At 43.1% G+C, this 21,345-nt stretch overlaps 2 protein-coding genes across 3 annotated transcripts in view; one reads left to right on the top strand and one right to left on the bottom strand.

The window, feature by feature from the left end:
• The window catches only part of LYRM4 (LYR motif containing 4), a 92,925-nt gene extending 82,099 nt beyond the window's left edge, over positions 1–10,826 (top strand). For both annotated transcript variants that reach the window (XR_010650845.2, XM_065830068.2), the window contains one exon: positions 9,261–10,826. Coding sequence is in view for 1 of the 2 variants with exons in the window: in XM_065830068.2 (XP_065686140.1) it covers positions 9,261–9,323 (63 nt within the window). In the remaining variant the exon portion in view is untranslated. The remainder of the gene's footprint in view (positions 1–9,260) is intronic.
• Positions 10,827–16,566: 5,740 nt separating this feature from the next.
• On the bottom strand, positions 16,567–19,439 carry PPP1R3G (protein phosphatase 1 regulatory subunit 3G). Its single transcript, XM_065830070.2, has one exon. The coding sequence runs from the start codon at positions 18,743–18,745 to the stop codon at positions 17,861–17,863; it is 885 nt and encodes a 294-aa protein (XP_065686142.1). The 5' UTR covers positions 18,746–19,439; the 3' UTR covers positions 16,567–17,860.
• Positions 19,440–21,345: the final 1,906 nt, after the last annotated feature.

The raw sequence follows: 21,345 nt of genomic DNA, 5'->3' as shown, positions 1-21,345 counted from the left end.
AGTCATCTGAACTTTTCCCCTTTGCGTTTGGTGCACTGGATAAGATTTAAAATAAATAAAAGAACAAATCCAAGTTTATGTAGTTAAATACTGTATTGCCTTACCAGATGTACACACAAGTATATTCTGCTTGAAATAAGAAATATTTGCTTTAATTGGTGGATCTTTCTGTAGTAAGTGGTTGTGCCAACCTGTCTTAATTGCTGCAGTTTTCCGACTAGTTACAGTAAATTCTTTTGTTTAAACAGGTAATCTAAGATCTGAGCTCTGAAAGTAATTATACCTCTCTGCACTTCTGCTACCTGTATATACTTTCTGTAAAATATTGGGCAGGATCCTGCAAGGAGCCGTGTTCCCTCAGCTGCCACTGGAGAGTCCTCAAGCATAATGCATGTTGTGTGCTTGTTTACCATTTGTCTTACAGAGTTATGACTGCAGATGTACATCCAGTCTCATGCTTTGGTACTGCAGATACTGTGCAAATGTCCTGTTTATAAAAATCAAAGCGAAAGTGTAGTGAATGCGCATGGGTGACTGTTGTGCCGTGTAAGATACTACAGGGATGAACGTTGAATGGAAGGAGGCACGGGCCTTGCTGGGATTGGTGACCAAGGTTTCCCGTACTGCCAAGCCAAACACATTTGCTAGGGCAGGAGTACCAAACTCATTTTCACCAGGAGCCACATCAGCCTCATGGTTGCCTTCAAAGGACCGAAGGTAATTTTAGGACTGTGTAAATGTAACTCCTCCTACATTTATACAGTCCTAAAATTACACTCACCCCTTTGAAGGCAACCGCGAGGCTGATGCGGCCCCCAGTGAAAACAAGTTTGACACCCCTGTTCTAGAGCATTCTGCATTGCCTTGCGCCGCTGCACTGACAGCAGTTTCTTCATTGAAGAATCATTGATGCTGGCTGTTTTCGCCACGCTGGGCTTGCATGCTCCTCAGCTACTTTTGATTTGGGGGAGCTCAGACATCTTCTCTGGCATGTTTCTCCTACATAGACCCTCAGATGCATTTTCCCAGAACTACAGCCAACCAGTCTTCCTTTTCAGTCCTTATTGCCTTGGTACTTCCCATCTCAAGATGTCTTAGCTCCTGAAGTTCAGCCTTTCTCAATGCACATACTTCAATGCCTTGCACTTGCTGTATGTATCATTCACTTAAAAATATGGTGAAGATGAAGCATGCAAGCTTTTCAAGGCTTTAGACAATCATCGTTCAGACAGGCAAATCTTACTTAAAAGCACAGAAAGTCCATGTGCCAATCACTGTCTCTGGAACTTTCTGTAAGTTCCAGTGGTTTGGGACAAAATCAGAAATTGTGTAGAAATTTTCTGAAACTAGGAGGGCGGATAAATGTAGAAGGTGATGTGCTGTATTAAAAAAGGGGGCAGGCGCAGAGGGAAATAAGTAATTTTCTGAAAGATGTTAACCTACAAACATTCCATAAACATCCTTGTGTAACTGTTTTGTGGCTCTTCCCAGCGGCCACATTCCCCAGTTTACATAACAAGTGAGGCTAAAGTTGATTCAGTACATCACATTTCTAGCATCTGACTTCAGATACAAATGTTACAAAGGGTGATCTTTATAATTATAACTGTTGTCAAGCATTAAGTGGCAGTTCATTTTAGGTCTGCAGTAGTTCACAGTACGAAACCCTATTAGTGCTATGAAATTACTTTATTACAATTCTCAGTAAGCGTATCTATTATTTGTTTGTACTGATCTGTAAGGACTGAATTTTCTTTAGTGTTTTCAAAAGTCTCTCTCAATTAGCGATCCAAGAGGACATGGAGGAGTGAAATATTTTCCCTTTATAATGACAATTAAGTCTTTGTATGTATTGTGGAGTTAGTTTATCTGTGGTACACACACATTACAGTATTTTCCTGGACATGGTGCAGAATGTGTGTTTTGTGACAGTGGCTGTTGTATTATACTACTGACAAAAGTAAGGCAGGCACTCGCACTGGCTTTAATGAATTCTGCTTATGTAGTTGCTACAAAACATAGGGTCCTCTGTGAATGGTCTGGGCATTTACATACCAAATATCTCAGCATTACTAGAGTACCTGTTATACCACACTCAGCACAATGTTATCCAGATCTTTGTCTCTGTATTTTCAAGTACTAATGTGTTGTATTCCTCTTCTTGCCACACTCAGCATCTTAACTGAGTGATTTTTCTCTTCTGCATGCCATGATGAGAAGAGATCAGCCTATATTAAGTTTCTCCACTTTGTCCACAGGCGACTGACTCTTTAGAAGACCTGCTGCTTCTGTGTTTGGCTCTGTGGAGGTAGAGGTTTTATATGTAAACGATGGAGAAAAACCAAGATGCTGGAATATGTCAGCAGGTAACAAGTAGTAGGGAGAGAGGAGAGGTGTGAGCCTGAGATGGCCATGATGCTGAAATCATGCAAAGATCACACAGGGTCAGAGAGTTCTTTCTGCAGATCTGCTTCTTCCTTGGATGTGTGTCATGTCAAGCCTTCAGCTGGCTGTTTAAGCCCAGAATTAGTCGCCACTTGCTTTCCAGTGACCCGCCGTCTGTCACGGTTGTCAGACTCCCTTTGCAGCAGCAGGGGGATGCCTCTTCTCTGCAGCAGGCAGCTGCCCACACCATCTCCTGTATTAATAAGATGGTGTTTTCCTTGTCATGCTCTTTTTTTTCTTAGGATGAGAGCCTTGTGGGAAATGAGAGAAGTGAGCCATGTGTCTTTTCTAAAGGACCACATGAACTTGTCCACCTGGCTTTCCAATTTTTTTTCTTTCTCTGTTGAGGACGCTTAGTTGTTATTTCAAGCTATATCAAGTGTGTAGCTGTTCAGAGCAAAGGCCACGTCTGCCATGGCCATGTTGTCTGTGAGGATAGTTGCATGTTTGTGTAATTTTTGAGAAACAGAGACTGTCTTAACTGAGAAATAATCAGGACTTAAGAATGCCTTGCTATTGTAGGTCATCATATACAAATGCACGTCACTGCATATCCTTATGTGGTAATCATTGCCGGATTAGATACAATTTTCTGCTCTTTTCACTGAAAAGTATCTCTTCAGACAGACCTACAGAATAAGTTAATAAGAGCATAAATAACTATGCCATCCTGCATCTGATAGGCTGGATAAAGATGTACCAAGATACAGTGCATATGGTACTAACAAAAACAGATAATTTATCATAATTAAGAGAAGGAACTTACAGAGAAATTCTTGCCGATTAGCTAGCTTACTTTACTTTACAGCTTCCTACTTAGTGAGAGCCAAACAACTGGTAGCTGTAATTAGTTTTTCCTCCTTTCTCAAAAGCTTCATGTAGCAGACTCTGCAGAAGATGTTTTGGCACGAACAAACAAAGAAAACAGCTTTTGCAAAACACAGGCAGAAGTAAAATATACAATAGTTCTGGCTTCTCAGCTTCGTGCTTTCCTTCTTTTCCCATTCCTTTGTAGACAAATGGAATCACTGAAAATACGGGAAATGTCTCCAGAATCATACATTTTTTTCCGTATTGATTCCAGCTCTGAAGAACTGGAATAACCTATGTATTTAATGAGCATTTAATACCAGCACAAAGATTTGGCAGAGCAGTGAACAGTTATTGAAGAGTTTTTGGTTCTGTTTGAGTTTTTTTAATTACCATGTATGACACTGGCATGTTTGCAATACAAAATCATTTCAAAAATTGCTGTCCATGTTCATTTATAAAACATTAAACTGGCTTTGGTTGATACGAAAAATATTTATTATAAGGTGTGCTATGTATAGTATATCTGACTCTGGGAAAAAAAGATAATGCTTCTTAAAAACAATAACCACTTCACTTACATTTGCAGTAGGATTGCAAATAGTTTGGCATCATCCAACAGGAAAGATAGTAGGTAAACAACATATAACACTGTTGCCAGCTCTTAAGAGTAATAATTATTCTTGTACATTTCTGTTCTTGTCAACAATCACTTAATACACATTTTAGAATCATCATGCAAGAAAATAGGAATGGGCAACTTCTTCATATGGTGTTAGAGGCCAAGATTAGCAGCAGTACATGCGATATGACTGCACTGTCATTGGTGATTTTTCTTCCTAGTTAAGATTCAGCTGTGTGTCTGTGAGATACACCTGTCAGCTTTTCAGGTATAGCAGGACAAACCAATCTGCTTTAAAATACATATGTGTGTGTATGGTATAAATATATATTAACGAACAGGGATTTTCCTTTTCTCGATAGTGAAGAAGCATATATAGAACCACATATATTTATATGTGATCCCTGACTGTAATAAGCTAATCATTGCTTCCCTGCATGCAAATTTGCAACGGAAGAGAGAAGATGGCTGCGTTTACAAAGAGTTTGGGGTTTAAAATATATTTTATATATATACTTATGATTGTATATATATAGCAACCTCTATATTTTTATATGTAAGTAAATGTGTTTAATATGTAAAACCATCTGTAGTGCATCAACTTCAGTTATCGTCTGCACTTCTTTAAGAAAAACAAGAAACATATTTTACGTCTCCTGTGATGGCCCGCTCAGGAAATAAATTTTTAAATAATTGAGAGCTAAAGGAATTGCTGTCTTACAATGTTTTCATATTCCTGTGCTGTGGTGGCACTTCTATGCGTTTGGGCCTTGTCTTAACCAATAAGGTGATTCTACACAGAGTAAGAATGTTGCACCATCTCCTTTTAGGCTGCTCTTGCTTTTCTCTACCATCAAAAAATAAACAGTGGCATGAAAAATCCCTGAGGCTGGTTTGTCTTTGAGGGCATAAAATTGTTCCCTAGAGATCACTTCAGAAACTTTTTAAATGAGGGAAAAGTTACCAAATAAACACACACTGTTTGTTAATTTTGTTATTTGTGTTACAAATGGGGTGAGACGTAGGAGGCACAGAGAAAGGAAACTGATCTGGATAACTCTTAGATTGACTTAGCTTAGAAGGCGATGGTAGAAGTACCATCGTGAGGGTCTGTAGTCATATTGCATTGATTTACATAAGAACATACCCTGATTGCAATTAGGAAGTTGATATTTCTATGTGCTGGAGATCTTAATCAAGATATGTCACCAGCTGTTCAAGGTGATAAGATTCCTTCAAGGGCTGAGACCTAAACTGTTGTCTTTCCTTCTCATCTGTCCCTCCTGCTAACAGATATTACAAGCCTTGACATTTTGACTTTGCATTTGTTGGCTGAAGCTGTAGACACCCTTCTTCAGATCCAGCCGTGTGGCTGTACACTTTGGTTATACATTGCCACTTCCTTTTGGGACACTACCTCTCCTCAAGTCTGCCACCTCACTACATACCTGACTAATTTTAGGGCATTCACATTGAAATTTGTGAGCAAGACCTCACCCAAGCAGGTAGCTAGTCATTCACAGGTTTGGCAGGAATATAATGGTGAGTGTGAGGAAAAGTATCTTCATCAGGGTTGGGCAGGATTTGTTAGACCTCATAGGTTATTCGCCACACAATTATAATTCAGAAAAGTAGATGGTAAAAAGAGATGCCTGACCACCTTTGAACCGCAGAGCCAGCACAACTAAGGAGGAAAAAGTGTGGTGGTTATCAAAGTGGATGGATATTTTGAATATAAACACAGCTGTCAAGAAAAGATGCCAACATACTTTTCAGAGCAGAACCACACACTGTACAATGACTGAGGCAAATCAGTAAAATATTTAAAAGCTGGTCACCTTATTTTCAGCCCTGCAGAAATAGGAGCAGTCACTTCTCCCTCAGCTCTGACCTGCAAAGTAAAATCTTCTTATGGATAAGAACCACAGGACATGCCACACACCTTCAAAACATGAAGATGATCTTCTAGCAGTATTTTGTGATCAGTGGCAATGGGTCTGCAGGGTCTGCTCCACTGACTGTGTCAGGTAGGAAGGCAGTCCCTAGGGTTCAGGCCACCTCCCAGTTGACCACTGTCCCACTGACGCTGTGCCTGTTGCGTGGCTTGGTGTGGAAGCTGCATGTAACCTGCTCACCAGCCACAGGGGCCCCTGAGAGTCAGGCACTCGCCAGCCAGAGACCATTGGAAAAGTTCAGAGCTGGCAATCAAACTGGATTTGTTGAATTTTTTGAGTGATGGTATGTTCTTCTAATGTCTTCAGGACATTTTTTTTGGTGGGTTTTTTTCAATATTTGATTCTACTCATTTAATTCTTACTGCGCATCCCCGCAATGCACCTCTGAGATTGTTATGTAGGGAAAACCTCTCCTACTACCCTTTTTCCCAATAGCTGTGGAAGATTTCATGCAATAGTTACTCCCCATGATCACTGCTGCCTGCCACGAGCAAGGGAAAGTACTGTTTCCAAGTGAACACACAACCACCTAATAACCAGAGAATGAATGGGTTATAGGATGGACCGGTGCTTAATGTTCAATAATTTCTTTCTCCCCATGATTTTTGTTGTCAAACTTAGATCTGCTAATAAATCCTATTCTGAAACCCTAAGTCTTGTCCTGGATGCAGATGGAAGGCAACATAATTTTTGACAAGAAAAAGCTGACCACATTGACTTGCACTAAATCTTTGAACTAGGACAGATTGTTAGGTTTTGACAGTTGGACTTGTCAGACTTATTTTTGAAGTACATAATTTTGTAGGCAGAATTGAAACACTGATTAATTCAGTACAATATGAAAAGCAACCTTTATATTTCTAATGATTCTCTTCTCCTGATGACAGAGTGGGTTTTTATTGTGCATTCTTTCCTGCAGAATTTAATTGCAATGTGTTACCTCACAGAGGTAAATAAAATTAAGGGTTACAGAGCTGCTGAACAAATGGTCGAGCCTTTTTCCACAAAAGCTTCCTGTGATTAATGAAAATACCCTGACACTGACCTCTGCGCTGGCTTCGAGCCAGCTACCAGAAGAGTAAATTACATGCGGTGTATAAGCTGCAAACACACATGATGAAAAAAGAACACAAGAGACAGGCACTCAAGTCTTTAATTTGGGAGAATGATCCACAGCGATGCTTGCTGCTGAAGTGCTTTCTCTAGACGTAGCATTGGGGAGGACACTGTTAAGAACAGTGGTTTGATTCAGAGGGTTAATGAGTGTCAGTGTGCAAATACCAGTGCGGTCTTTCTGCTGAGCCAGGGGATGTTTATAGATGTGAGTTTTTCAGCAGCTATAAACGGAAGGTCTGTTTGTTTTGTCTGAAGTGCATGGGAAAGGCTTCATCATCATGTTAGAAATTCAAGGCTAATGGTTTTTTTTAAAAAAAACCCTTAAATTTCAAAGTTCAGCTGAAAATGTCACAGCGCAGCAGGGCAGGCAGAGCACAGCACTGGTGCCTGTGCGCTCGCTGACGTGCCTGCACGCCCCTGGTTTGCGAAGGAAGCGGCTCGACACACACATCTACGATTTTATTGCGTTCCAGTCAAGAGGTAAAGCAGTAGATCACATCACCTGTTGGCACAGGGACGGCAAACACCACCTCGTACCTTTCTCCTGCAAAGCCATCTGCCCCGGCTGGATATGACTGACTGAGAAGTCACGTACTCAGCCTCGTCTATCTCCCCAGTTGGTGGAGAAAAAAAAAATGCAATTCAGGTTTCAGCATTTTTGTAATCCCTCTGAGCCTCCCATTAAATTTGCTCTACTGTGTGGGAAAGGATTAAAGATTCTTTGGGCTCCAAAACGCGGTATACAAAAATTAAGTACTACAGCATGGTTTGTGGTAAGGCAGCGACTACAATGTATAGCCCGCCACACAACCCAGAGCAGTGAGTTCTTTGGATAAGTAACACTTGTTGACAGCTTAAAACTTCTACTGGTAACACGTGCCACAGTTGTGAACGGCCTTTGTTTTAAATATTCTGTATGCAACATACTTTGTAAGTAATTTCAAAAATAATCAGAGTTGTTCATATGCTGTTACTGGCTTAGTTCAGAGTGCCAAAAGAAGGGAGTATTTGCTGGCAAGGAGAACTTCTGTTCCTTTAAGAATGGCTCATAAATCCTCCCTTCTAATAAATATTTCAAGATTAAAATCAATGCATTACAAGTTTCAGACAAGGCTGTTTATCAAGATGAAATAGTTCATTTCCTAAAAGGCAATATTATTTACATTTTATGGGAGTGTGGGCATAGATGAGAAATTTTTATTTAAGAGCTGCCAGGATTTTTTTCCCCTCAAAAACGGTAAACAAAAAATGCCAAAAAATTTCTGTCCCTAATATTTTACCATTTTGAGAGCCTGACTTGCTGTCAGCCTTAGTTTTTGTGGTATTAAATTCTACTAAATACATTGTGCTTAGTGTAATTAAGAATATAGCCCTTTTTGTCCTAATTCCATAATTAAATACATTAACTTTTTTGTGTGAGCGTGTGCAAAGGACACAGAGCCACTCACTGTGTGCCCAGCCCTTGGGGAGAAAGTAGGGGCAAGAAAGGGCATAATAGATATTCAACATTAGACTCCAAAATTCATACTTTTAAAATAAATGTTGTCTTCTGCATTAGCATGCATTAGCCTGCTCGCATGAAACCTCTTTCCACATCTCAGCTGTGAAGCCAAGAGCTGTGTGTGCCTACCACCAACTGCACATCTGGCTACAATTCACCAGTGTTACAATGCAGACTAGAAAGTACCAAAGAACACCATGATTCAAAGCATCAATGTTGCATTTTTGTCATTGTTCATTTGCTCTTGAACTAGAAAGCAGAAATACTTGAGGTGTGAATACCCTCTCATGAGCAAGAGGTCACTTACAGTGTGTGTGAAATGTTACTGCTGAAGTAGCTGTGTAACTGTGTTCACCATTTGTAAGGCAAATTAAACTAGGGTTCCAAGTGAACTGGGAAACAATGCCACACCATGAAATTTACATCTAGGTTCTCCACCCAAAAAGCGTCTCTTTATCTTTCACTGCATTATTATTTTCCTTCTTCTAAACATACAGCCTGTTTCCTTTTCCTGTGTAGTGACTTTTAATGTTTGCTTTTAATATGATCTTTTGAATGGTATTCCTCAGTGTCATTATTTCAGGATTTTGTACATGCAGATATTTTATGTATCCGTTATTTTTCTTAAGGTCTAGGCTGGTAGTAGTACTGTTTACAAAAACAATGTGTATAGAAAGAAAAATGTAATTATGATAAGGCTTAATATATGGCCTACTCAGTTCTTGGTTTGCTTTTAATCTCTCTTGTGAAGCGGAAATTGTAACCTGTTTACTTTCCTGCTTCACTTTCTGATATTTTGGTTTGATTGCAGGTTACTATTGGGCAGCTGTATTCCACGCAGAAATTGGTTATTGAGGGTCCAGGAAACACATAGCTGTGAGAAGACTCTGATCCTGAAGCAACACTGGACCATCTTCAGCATCCTACAGTGCCACATACAGATGCATAAAGTCACTGCACGTCGGAGCTTTTCTGTTTAGCAGAAGAAATGTCTGAGAGACTCAGTTTTTGGCAACCAAAGTATTTTCTAATGGTTCACATGTTCTAAAATATATTGCTGTGATTTATAATAGCATATAAGGTAGTCTTGGTATCTGTTTGCTTGTATGTCCTATGTGATTAAATAGTTCCTACCCTACTTCGACAATAAAACTTCATTGAACTACCTGGAACCAGATACATTATTCTGCTGCTGCCCTTTTCTCTCACTGAGCATGAAAGATGTGTTAGATTTAAAATCCCTCACCTAGTCACTAAGTTCTTATTGATCCCGTTTCTTTTAAAAATACACAGCATCTGATTTGAATCACTAAAGACATAGTTCATTTTAAATATTAAAATCAGAGATGAACAGAGTTTTTGGCTCCCGGACCTTGATACTTACAAAAATATCACAAGCTGCACTGTGTGGTTTCTTTAAAGACATTTTGGGAGGTGACATAAAACTTTCACTAGTTCTTTCTTGAGTTTCCAAGAGTTAATAACCACTCTCATCCTCCTTTTACAATTAACAGATCAGAATAGCAGAATGTAAGACTTGCATCACCAAGGCTTGGGAGCTTTAAAGTATATTTTCACCACCAGGTCCTTTTCTAAATTTGTGGAGGTGAAGGTATTGGCAGAAAGTACCACATCACTTCATGCAAGGTTTCCCTTTTTCACAAAGCTCCTGAATTTTGCAGGAGAAAAAGAACCTAACTATGAAAATAGCTCATGTGCTATAAGTCCAGGAATTAGCAGCAAGTTTTACCCAGCAAAACTGGAATGCTCAGTGTGGTGTTTTATTGCTTTTTATTAAATCTGTAGAATAATCAACACTTTAAAGACAATTTGTTAAAAAAAAAAAAAGTAAATTTTTTTGTCAGGTTCTGTTCAAGTCATTGCCACGCTTGAATTTGTTTTCTATCAGAAATTTGCAAAAAAAAAAAAAAAGGCATTGCAAAGCTGTTTTAATGGCATACAAAAGAAAGCTTCATTTGTTTTTTTCCCCAGGGGATTGTTGTGTTTTTTGGTTTTTTTTAAGAAGAGAAACAGAAACTCAAAACTAATTACATGGCACTGTCTCCTTTAAAAACCTCCTCTTATTTTTCTTCGCAAAATTCATCATTGTTTAGAACTTCTATTGCTTTGCATTGTCCGTGCTGTGTGGTAACATTATTAAAGCAGACGATAGACAAAAGTGTCTAATGTAGAACAAACCCCCATTTCTTACTACCATTTAAAGTGTATTTTATAATTTTGTACAGTTAGATCGAAATGTATAGTAATGCGTTCCGTTAACAACAATGTAGTGTACAGAATAAGATACTGTGACTACTTGAGTCTACAAATGTAGCCTCCATTTTCACCTTCAAATAAAAGGCAAATACAGTAATAATTCTTCTCGTATTAGGTGTGTAAGTATTGCAATGAAAATTGCTTTTAGTGAACATTTATATGGAGTTTAATTATTCTAATAGGTAAAATACATTAGATTATGTATTTTAAATCTCCACATGCACAACTGCATAATGAAGTGCACTTAGTTAATGGTGAAAGTGTAGGGGAAGAAAGGTTTGATTACTATGTAAGCTTCCAGCAAATTCAAAGAAATGGAATAACATCTTACACTTTGAGAGGACAAAGGCTTGGAAGGGCTGCCAGTTTTATACTCTAAAGAACTTGGTCCCTTAAACATTACATGCAAAATCCTTGTTTAAAACAGCTTAATTACTAGAACAGGCACTGCATACCAATTCAGTATTTGAGAATGTATGCTAGGAAACAAAATAAACATCCTTATAAATAGTGTAGCCCTATTTTATGAACAGGGACAACTCCATCAGTAACATTTTTACTACTTAAAAATAACGGTTTGTTTTCAAACAGAAGCCTTTTAAATACATACTAACGTTTTCCAAGATACCAGTGCATTTCCAGTGAAGTTCCTTGTTGTTCAGTTTCCACCAAGAATACAACTGTAGATGGTACATGCTGCAATATAGGTGTGCAATCATGCAAATGTGAAATTTCATGTTAATTCCCTTAAAAGCATGAGGGAGATTACTTCTCCATTAATGCCTGAAGATTCTGTCATTGAGTTTTTGTGGTAGATGCAACAGTACTGCTCTCCTAATTCATGCCATCTGCTCCTACTTTGTGCCACAAAGTCACCACTCAGATTCTCTCTCAGCCATTTGTACCTGCAATGGAGCACTAGTAACCTTCAGGATGCATTCTACAGAGCGGACACATCAAGAAAAATATAAATAAAATTCAGGATCGTTGCCTCCCAGTCCGTAGTCCAGATGCTACGGCAGCTCACTTTTCCAGTCAGGGAAAAATTAGTTCACGTTCCAAATTAACCATCAGCTTACCATACAGTTTTATACATTACCTATTAGAAGTAACGTAAGAAAACTTCTGCTGCTAAGGACCAAAAAAGCCTCTGTAAGGTTAACTTGTTAACAAAACTGCAAAGCTAGCAAAGGTTATTGGCATTTACTACTCAAACCCCACACAGTCACTGCATGTTAGGTGTCTGTTCCCTCTAAGATACCTTTCCTCACCAACACGCGCTAAGTGCACCCTCCATTAGTGTTAGGTATTTATATCGGTTGTACACAATTGGAAGATACCTAGAAATATTTTTTTTTCCCTGCCCAATGTGCATTTTAAGTAAATTTTGTCGTAACATACCCACTTCTGTATAAAAGCATAGCTTCCCAAATGCTTTATCACTGAAATCCTACGAGCTACAGAAGGAAAACACTTAGAAACCACATCTGGCTTAGGAAGCTCAGCGCAGAAATAATATTTGTGGGCTGGGATGACGTTAGTGTTATGTTTGGATCCACTTGCCCTGTCCTTGCCCTTGGCTGGGCATGTGCTCATCATCACGGATGGAGACTGTGGAGCTGGCACCGCGGTCCAGCCTCGGAGCCGCCGCGCTCTTACGGCCGCACCTTCCCTGCTTCACCAATTCCGTTTACGTTGCAATACCCATTAAATCTCTCTCTCTGGGCACGCTGCCAGGAGCTTTGTTGGATTTTGTCAAAGCAGTGTAAACAACAGGAATAGTTAAAACACAAAGGAATGATCCCGTGACTTATGTGCCATGTCCGCTATTATTAAAAGTATAACCTTTCTCCTTAAAACAGAAGGGAGCTCAATAAATATCTTTTACTAAAGCGATGTCTTGCCAAAACAAGCTTGCTTTCCTATTATATTACAAATGTTTGTCTGTTCCTGATCCCAGCATTTTAGCAAACTGTTAACTTTAGCAGTGTGCACCAAAACTTGAATGTTTACATGTCCTGAAGTTTGTCATGAATTTTACAGTACAAACTTGGAAACAGCGCCCTGAAAGAAAAAAATAAAAAGAGAAAAAAAAGAGAACCATTTGTTTAATATTAGTAACTGTTTAAAGGGCAGGCATTTCTGTTAAGTGTTACAACTTCTCAAGAGATTTTACTGCAATTGAAAGCTCAATTTCAAGATGTCCAGCTATATCGGAGGTGGAGCTGTCCTGGAGGAAAGCAACACAAGAGAGAAACGTGTGAACGCTTTATTGAAATACACTAAGGAGGATTTTGACTTACTACTCACATTTCTAGAAAGGTATTTCTATATAAAACTTTACCAAGTTTCCAGGCATTAAAAGCATTCCTTTCACCCTTTAACGTCAGCAGGTAGAAGAACAATTTAATGGAGAAGCACCAGCCCCTGAGCTTACTTTCTGTAACGCACATAAATGCATCTCTCTGGATACTCAGCAAGGACCATACATACACATGAACAGAGCCATGAAAGAGCTGCGCACTGACTGTTTTCCTGAGTTTTCCATAATGATCTACAGTGAAATCCTGGCATTATTCACGTCAGGAGTATAGTGATGGCTTTGTTGCACAATTCTTAACACAGGCATAATTATTTCATACTTTTAGGAATGTTTTGCTTGATGAGCTTTATAAAAAAGAACGAAGGTGTGCAGCTCTTTTACTGAGAGTTTACATTCTTAGTTTTTTCAGTATTTTAAAGAGTGGAGAAGCCCTTAGTGTGGAAGCAGGAAAAATGAGAGAGAAGCCCGTAGTTTTTCCAATGCTGTGTATTTTCTACAACTGTAAGAGGAAAAAAAATGGGAACTCTCAAACCTGTTTCTCAAATATACGAACCCTCAAAGGATTCTGCCACTTACACAGGAAATTAAGTATCATCAGTGCGTTGCAAGAGATGCTTCCTTCTAAAGTTCTTACCTTTTCTACTGTTAAGCCCAGTATCTACTGAGGCTTTACAAGAGGGAGAAGTGATGGTAAGTAGTGCATTCAAATGACAACTATTCTGTACTCAGAGAACTATGGAGACCCGTGAAGAATGTACAGGCTTTCCACTGAAAGAGTGCACCACATAAATATTTATACCAGTCTTGGCAAATATGTTAATCCAAGGCAAGTAATTTTCCCTCTCTTAAAAAGAATAATGAAAAACAATTAAGGTGATTTAATTACTGCCATGCATAGACAGCAGATTTTGAACTCTTGACAGATGAACATCCATCACGGTGCCATGTTTTCCTAACCCTGTAACACAAGACTCTGAACAGCATAGACAATTAAACCTAGAGCATTTCCCCTACCTTCCCGCAGCACTTTGGGCTGGATCCAAATCCCAGAGAAGCCAATGGGAGCAGAAGCCAGGCTTTTCGAGTCCTGACTGAAAGCCCCAGCTTTAAATAAAACACGAGTAGTTTGCATGCAAGTTTGCAGTTCTTCGTGACACCAAAGTAAATTTAGCTTCACAGTCCTTTTCTGGATCATTTAAATCCGAATTTAAATGCAAGTGTAAGGTGCAAATAATTGCTTAAGGAAGTTTTAACTTTGTTGACCTTCACAGTCACCCACTATAGAGGTTAAACTATATTAAACTTTTTGGTTTATATACACCTATTAAACCATTTGGCAGCTATTCCTCTCTTGTGTCCTTAATCCATGGCGAGGGGGACCAGAAATCTGCATAAACTAAAGGTCTTTGGGGCTGGAGTTCTTTCCAAGAGTGCTAACAAATCTCTCATTGCACAAGTTGGGGGAGGGACAGCGTTTATGAACACATCCTCCAGAAGTTATGCTCTCCATCTCTGTAAAGTCTTACATTAACAGTAATGCAACCAAACGAGAAGAGTGATTCACTCCATGTTTTACTCTATCAGGCCTTTTGATTTTATAGAACTGCTTCATTTTGAATAAATTTCTTTGAGAATAAAGTTGCAATTATGCGATGTATCTCAACCTGTGACCGTGAGCACCAGCCCCCTGCTTTGCTGACACGAGCATGCTGGCATTTGGTACATGCGTGGTCCAGATCTGACTTTTACAGTGCTGCCTGATGTAATCTTTCATCAGGTCTTGCATTTCTATAGCCCCCTATAACCTCGACTATGAAAATACAGAGAACGGTGTGTAGGCAGTCTTGCAACCTGCCTTGGAAATCTATGCTTGTTTATCATTGTAAAAGTACAAAAATGCACTATTAAAGCATTTTGATTCTCATCTGAGGGTCCTACTTTTCTTTCACAAAAAACAATCCTTAATATTAAAAGCTGTTTACCTGTTATCGAAGCACAAAAATGTTGTGCTTTAATTATTACAGTTTGCAGGATTTTAGACTGGCACCAGTTTTCAGAAGCACTCAAAAGCTTTTTACTGTTTAGTCTCAACAGTCTTGCCCATAGTTTACAGCACACCAGAGAATATTTCTAGCCCTCTACCAACAAGCGCAGCGGGCTGGGATTCCTCAAGGTACCAGCTCTGCACCTCTGCCCAGACACCACCATCAGAATACGGCTACTCCTTTAAGTTTTGTTTAAGGAGAGACCCCTCCTTTCACTTCTTTTTTTTAAAAAAAAAAAGTTTCCTTCTTCTCTGAAGCTATGAATAAACAAAGCACAGAATAAGGAATGGGCTTCAGGAGCCCCAAATATTACATTGTACTTAAATGAAGAATCAATCTTAATGCTGTAACCATCACATACGATCTTAAGAGCACACTATTTCATTGACACAAGTATCTGAAGAAAGACTAATTCATACCAGATTATTCCACGTAATATCCTGTGATGCACGATAGTTTTACAGCAAACTTGTGTAGGGAAGTAGTTGAATTCGCTATTCTCCCTTAAACCTTCACGCTTTTAGCAAGAGTTTACATGTTACATGGAAAACAACAGTAAGAACTTCACCAGTTTGCATGCACAGAGCTTTCATACCCTGGATTTTTTAAGCGATTGGTGGTAGTCTAACAGCAAGATGGTTTCTGAAGGAATTAAACATCTCTTTACTTGGCCGTATTCTCACACTATGGCTTATGTACGCATGCTTTTAGGTGGCAAGGGGGGCCGGCTGTGCTTCAGAAGCAGTGTGTGTGTTAGCAAAACTGCGGCAACTTTAGTTTGAAGCTCCCTGTGCTTCACATTTTTTCCCCCAAAAAAACCCTTCTTCCAGCTCTGATTTTCTACCAGGTCTCTCAAGAGGCAGGTTATCTGAAGACTTACTTTCAAGTACATGGAATTGTATAGGGAAGCAAATTTTTCTAAGGTGCTCATTATGGGCTTTGAGATGTTTTACATCTTCACAGGAAATGAAGACCTGAGAAAACTCACAGTATGTTCTGTTTTCAAAAGGAAAAAAAAAATCTCCCAGGGTCTTGCTGAAGAACATAAATCCACATCAGCACATTTTCTGAATTCTGACAATGTCTTGTCTAATTATTTTTTCATCCAAAAATTAACTCAAATTTTTGAGTTATTGTATCAGAAGAAAACAAGCAGAGTCAAAGCCACAGAAGAGCCAGAACAAAATTCAACCTGTGTATTTTCTACCTGTGCTGGTAAAGCTTCCTGACATCATGGCTCTATGCCTGTCACACGAGTGTACTGGGCTGTCAGGTACTTACACGGTGACTTGCCTTTCAGCTACAGCCCCAAAAGCCACCAAGGATCGGGCAATGTCCCTAGTTATCATGAGGCGCATGCACAGCCTGAGCCCCTCTGCACCGCACACGTTAGGGCAGGGGGACAAGCAGGTTGCAAAACGAAGAAGTACCCAGTCACGTTTTGCTATACAGAAACAAGAGATTTGTAATGGTGAGCTTTTAAACTTTTTTAAAGCTTTTTTATTCTTACAAACCCATCTTAATTGGTACTTTTTGCATAATTTCAGGACTTGGGACACCAGTAGTAGCCAGCCTCTAGGCTTGCAATGCAAGAGTGAAGACTATTGAAATAATTTCAAGTGTCCAGCGCTGCGAAGTCCAACAGTGTGCACAATCAACCCCTTTTCCAGCAACATACAAATACTGAAAAATATGTAGCAAAATAAGCCAAATAAATTAGAAATACTTGAGAAATATGGTGCAAAATGTAACATAAGGAGAGCTGATCTAAGGCACTTGTTTTCATTCACTACCGAGGACACCCTCTCTATATCACACTGTCACTCCTAAGTGAGAAGGTCATCCAAATCAGTCACTGCGCCCCAGACCTCAAAGTACAGAACTATGTGTGAGACAGACACCATCTTTTACTTTACAGTGCATTACCCAAAGGTGTTACCAAAGTTCTCCTGATAAACCCAGCACTGGCATATATTTTAACTCCTTTGTCTCAGTTTTAGACTTGTCAGTTGTGTGAGAAGAAGTCAACAGTCTATTTTAAGCAAAACCATTTTTGCTGAAGTCCCTGTTGGCTGCTATTAGCCAGATGGGATCTACACAGAAGGCTGGGGAAGGTGGGGAGCGGTATCAAAGTGTGCTGAATGACAAAAACCAGAGCAGCCCAGTCCAGCCCCAGATCCAGCCCCAAAACAGACTGCCTGTTGTTCAGAGCCACCACAGGCAGAGCAAAGGTGGGACGGGCATGCAACCCTGTCATGAGTTTGACAGGTGCTCACAACAGTGAATTGTATTGTTATGGAGTCCATTGAACTAAAAAAATAATAAAAAAGGCAAAGCACACCATTGCTGTTGCAGTATTATGTCCTTGAAATGGATGTGAGAATGGGAAAACTGGGATGCTGAGTTAAACCTGTAGCGAAAGTGCCATTAAGTTTTCACACAAGTGTTCCATGCATCTCTCACTAACTGGGTAAGTGAAGTCAAGCCCAAATCAAGACCTCAAAAATTCACTTCAAGAGGGGAAACGCAAAGCCCACACTACTCAGTCACCTTGTTCTCTCCAAAAGAAAGAAAAAAAAAAAAAGGAAAAGGATTCCACAAGCCACAGCAATGAGAGGCTACGCACATCCGTGTTTCGGGTAGTCTCCGGGACGGGTGCCTCGCCGCGCTGGCTGTCGCCTTCCCAAAACGGCCCTCAGGGTGCGGGGCTGCGGCCGCCGCCCCCTGCCCGGCCGGGCCGCCCCGGTCCCCCTCGCCCGGCCGGGATCAGTAGCGGGGGGCGGCGGGGGGCGGCGGGCTGCCGGCGGCGGGGGGAGCCGCAGGGCCGGCCCCAGGGGAGCCGCAGCACCGCAGCGTGTAATTGCGGCCGCCGTTGTTGTCCCAGTACTCGCCCTGAGGGCTGCGGTAGCGGATGGCGAAGTGAAGGGACGAGCCCTCCCGCAGGCTCGGCGGGACGCACAGGCTGAAGTTGTAGCGCTCGGCGGGAGGGTCGCCGGCGGCCACCGGGGCCGGGGGCAGGGGGGTGGCCGGGACGTCCACGAAGGAGAGCCATTCGTTGAAGGTGTAGCGCACCGTCACCTCCTTGGGGCCGGGGCAGCCCAGCACTTGCACCGTGCCCCGCACGTCGGTAGGTGCCGGGGGTCGCCCCAGCCGCTCCAGGCAGACGCGCTGCCGCCGCAGCCGCTCGGCGCTGGGCTCGCCGCCGTCGGGGAAGTCGGGCACCAGGCGCAGGGCCGGCGGCGGGGCTTCGTCGCCGGGAGGCTGCGGGACCCCCTCGTCGGCGGGCGGGTTCTGCAGGCGGGACAGCGCGGCGGTCGGCACTTGCGGCTCCTCGGCCTCGCTGAAGTGCTTGACGCTGGCAAGGCTCAGCCCCAGCGAGTCGGCGAACTGCACCCGCTTCTTGCACTTGCTGCAGCAGCCTTCGCCCGCCGCCGCTTCCTCCTCCTCCTCCTCTTCCTCCTCCTCCCCCTCCTCCCGCCGCTCGCCGGGGCCGGGGGACGGCGGCCGCCCGCAGCGGCGCAGCTCCAGCAGGAGCAGCCGCTGCTCCCCGGCCGCCTCTCGCTTGGCGTCGCGGGGCACCGTCGGGGCCGCGCCGCGGAATCTCCGTTCCTCCGCCGCCAGCTCCTGCCGCGGGCGTGCGGGGCTCGCCATGGCGGGGCGCCCCGCTGGGCCCCTCCCGGCCGCCCCTGTGGCGGCAGGCGGACGGGCCGGCACCGCTTTATCCGGAGCCCCCGCCGCAGGCCCCGGGGTGGGGGGCGCGCCCCCCCGCCAGGCCCGGAGCCTCCCCGCAGGGCTGGGGCGGCAGCGGCGCTTCGGGCGGGGGCGGGACCTCCCGGGACGGGCAATACGGAAACATCAGCGGCCGCGACGGGCGGCCCCGCACGTCCTCCCGCCCGCAGCCCGCCGCCGGGGCCGCCGTTACCACGGCGCGGAGGAGAGAGCTGTGAGCAACGCTGCCAGGCGTGTGGGCCGTGGAGGAGACAAGCGAAGAAGCGACAGCCGCACCCGCGGAGCCAGCCGTGCCGGCGGCTGCCCTCCTGCAACCAGGCCGGGGGGAAGCGCGGGGTCAGGGGCTGCTGGCGCCCATAATTCATTATTATAATCATAATTATTTAAGCTTCAACCCGTCGAGAGATACCCCGAGGAAAACGCCCGGAGGGTCAGGATTAAGCACGACGTCCCCCAGCACCACGCTGGCATCACGGCGGAGCGACAGCCCCGGCCCCGCGGCGAGGGCGGGAGGCGGCAGGGAGCCCAGGGCCCCTCGGCTGGTCCGCCGCCCTCCTCCCCTGCCCGGGCGTAAGTGGCGCCGGGTCCCGCCCGTCTGCCGTGCTCGTCGTCAGATGTCCCATCTCCTGCCGCTGAGAGTTTGTGAGACCCCAGAGATGTTATATTTAAACTGGTTTCCGCCCACCCTACCCGCAGAGAAAAGCTTTGAGACCTGAACTCGAGGACAAAACCACAAAGGTAAAAGGAACACCAAAGGCATTCACTTTTCAAAGTATAGTATATTTTGTAAGCAAATATCTTCAACCATTTTCGCCCACAGTTGGTACCAGCAGTACCAGCTTGTGGAGAACAAAGTGCTCGGGAGGTGCACACGTGCACCCTTTTTGAAGATCAGAATGTCTTCAGAGTTTCCACTTAACACCAAAACAATCAAGGAAAAAGAAAATAGAGACTTTATATTGTAAACAAATAAATAGAATACCCCCAGGTTATATCTTCTGAACATGATGTATGGTAAACAGCATCCTCAGAATCACAGAATCACAGAATCACAGAATTGGCTAGGTTGGAAAAGACCTCAGAGATCATCAAGTCCAACCCTTGGTCCAACTTCAGCCCATTTACTAGATCATGGCACTAAGAGCCATGTCCAATCTCAGTTTAAAAACCTCCAGGGACGGTGAGTCCACCACCTCCCTAGGCAGGCCATTCCAATGCCTGATCACTCTTTCCGTAAAGAACTTCTTCCTAATATCCAGCCTAAACTTCCCCTGGCAGAGTTTAAGCCCATGTCCCCTTGTCCTATTGCTAACTGCCTGGGAGAAGAGACCAGTTCCCACCTGACTATAACTTCCCTTCAGGTAGTTATAGAGAGCAATGAGGTCACCTCTAAGCCTCCTCCTCTCCAGGCTGAACAACCCCAGCTCCCTCAGCCTCTCACCATAGGTCATGTGCTCAAGTCCCTTCACCAGTCTTGTTGCTCTTCTCTGGACCCGCTCCAGCACCTCAATATCCCTCCTGAACTGAGGGGCCCAGAACTGAACACAATACTCCAGGTGTGGCCTCACCAATGCAGAGTACAGGGGAAGGATCACTTCCCTTGTCCTGCTGACCACACTATTTTTGATACAGGCCAGGATACCATTGGCCTTCTTGGCCACCTGGGCACACTGTTGGCTCATGTTGAGCTTGCTGTCAATCAGTACCCCCAGGTCCCTTTCTGTCTGGCTGCTCTCCAGCCACTCTGTGCCCAGCCTGTAGCGCTGAAGGGGGTTGTTGTGGCCAAAGTGCAGGACCCGGCACTTGGCCTTGTTGAACTTCATCCCATTGGAATCAGCCCATTTTTCCAGTCTATCCAGATCTCTTTGCAGAGCCCTCCTGCCTTCCAGCAGGTCAACACTGCCCCCCAACTTGGTGTCATCAGCAAATTTGCTGATGGTGGTCTCAATCCCCTCATCTAAATCATCAATAAAGATGTTAAACAGGACTGGACCCAACACTGACCCCTGGGGGACACCACTAGTGACTGGCCGCCAGCTAGATGCAGCCCCATTTACCAGCACTCTCTGGGCCCGGCCCTCCAGCCAGTTCTTAACCCAGCAGAGAGTGCACTTGTCCAAGCCATGGGCTATCAGCTTTTGAAGGAGTATATTATGGGAGACAGTGTCAAAGGCTTTGCTGAAGTCTAGATAGATCACATCTACAGCTTTCCCCTCATCCACTAGGTGGGTCACCTGATCATAAAAGGAAATCAGGTTGGTCAGACAGGACCTGCCCCTCCTAAACCCATGCTGGCTGGGTCTGATCCCTGGCAAGATACTTCTATTAGTATGGTGAGATCCATATCTGAGAATTTTCCAAACTTAGTTCTATACTTTGTGCATGTCACAGATATTGTCCGGGGGTGATTTTCACAGACTATTGCAAAAATACTACATCTTTAAACATCCCTCCATTCTTCTTCTCATGGAAGAGACACAGAAAGCACATGTAAATAACACAGTACTTTCTGAAGCAATACA

Source organism: Patagioenas fasciata, chromosome 2 (assembly GCF_037038585.1).
Source record: "Patagioenas fasciata isolate bPatFas1 chromosome 2, bPatFas1.hap1, whole genome shotgun sequence".
Lineage (NCBI taxonomy): Eukaryota > Metazoa > Chordata > Aves > Columbiformes > Columbidae > Patagioenas > Patagioenas fasciata.
Note: the sequence above shows the minus strand (reverse complement) of the source record. Positions and strands in the feature narration are given on the sequence as shown.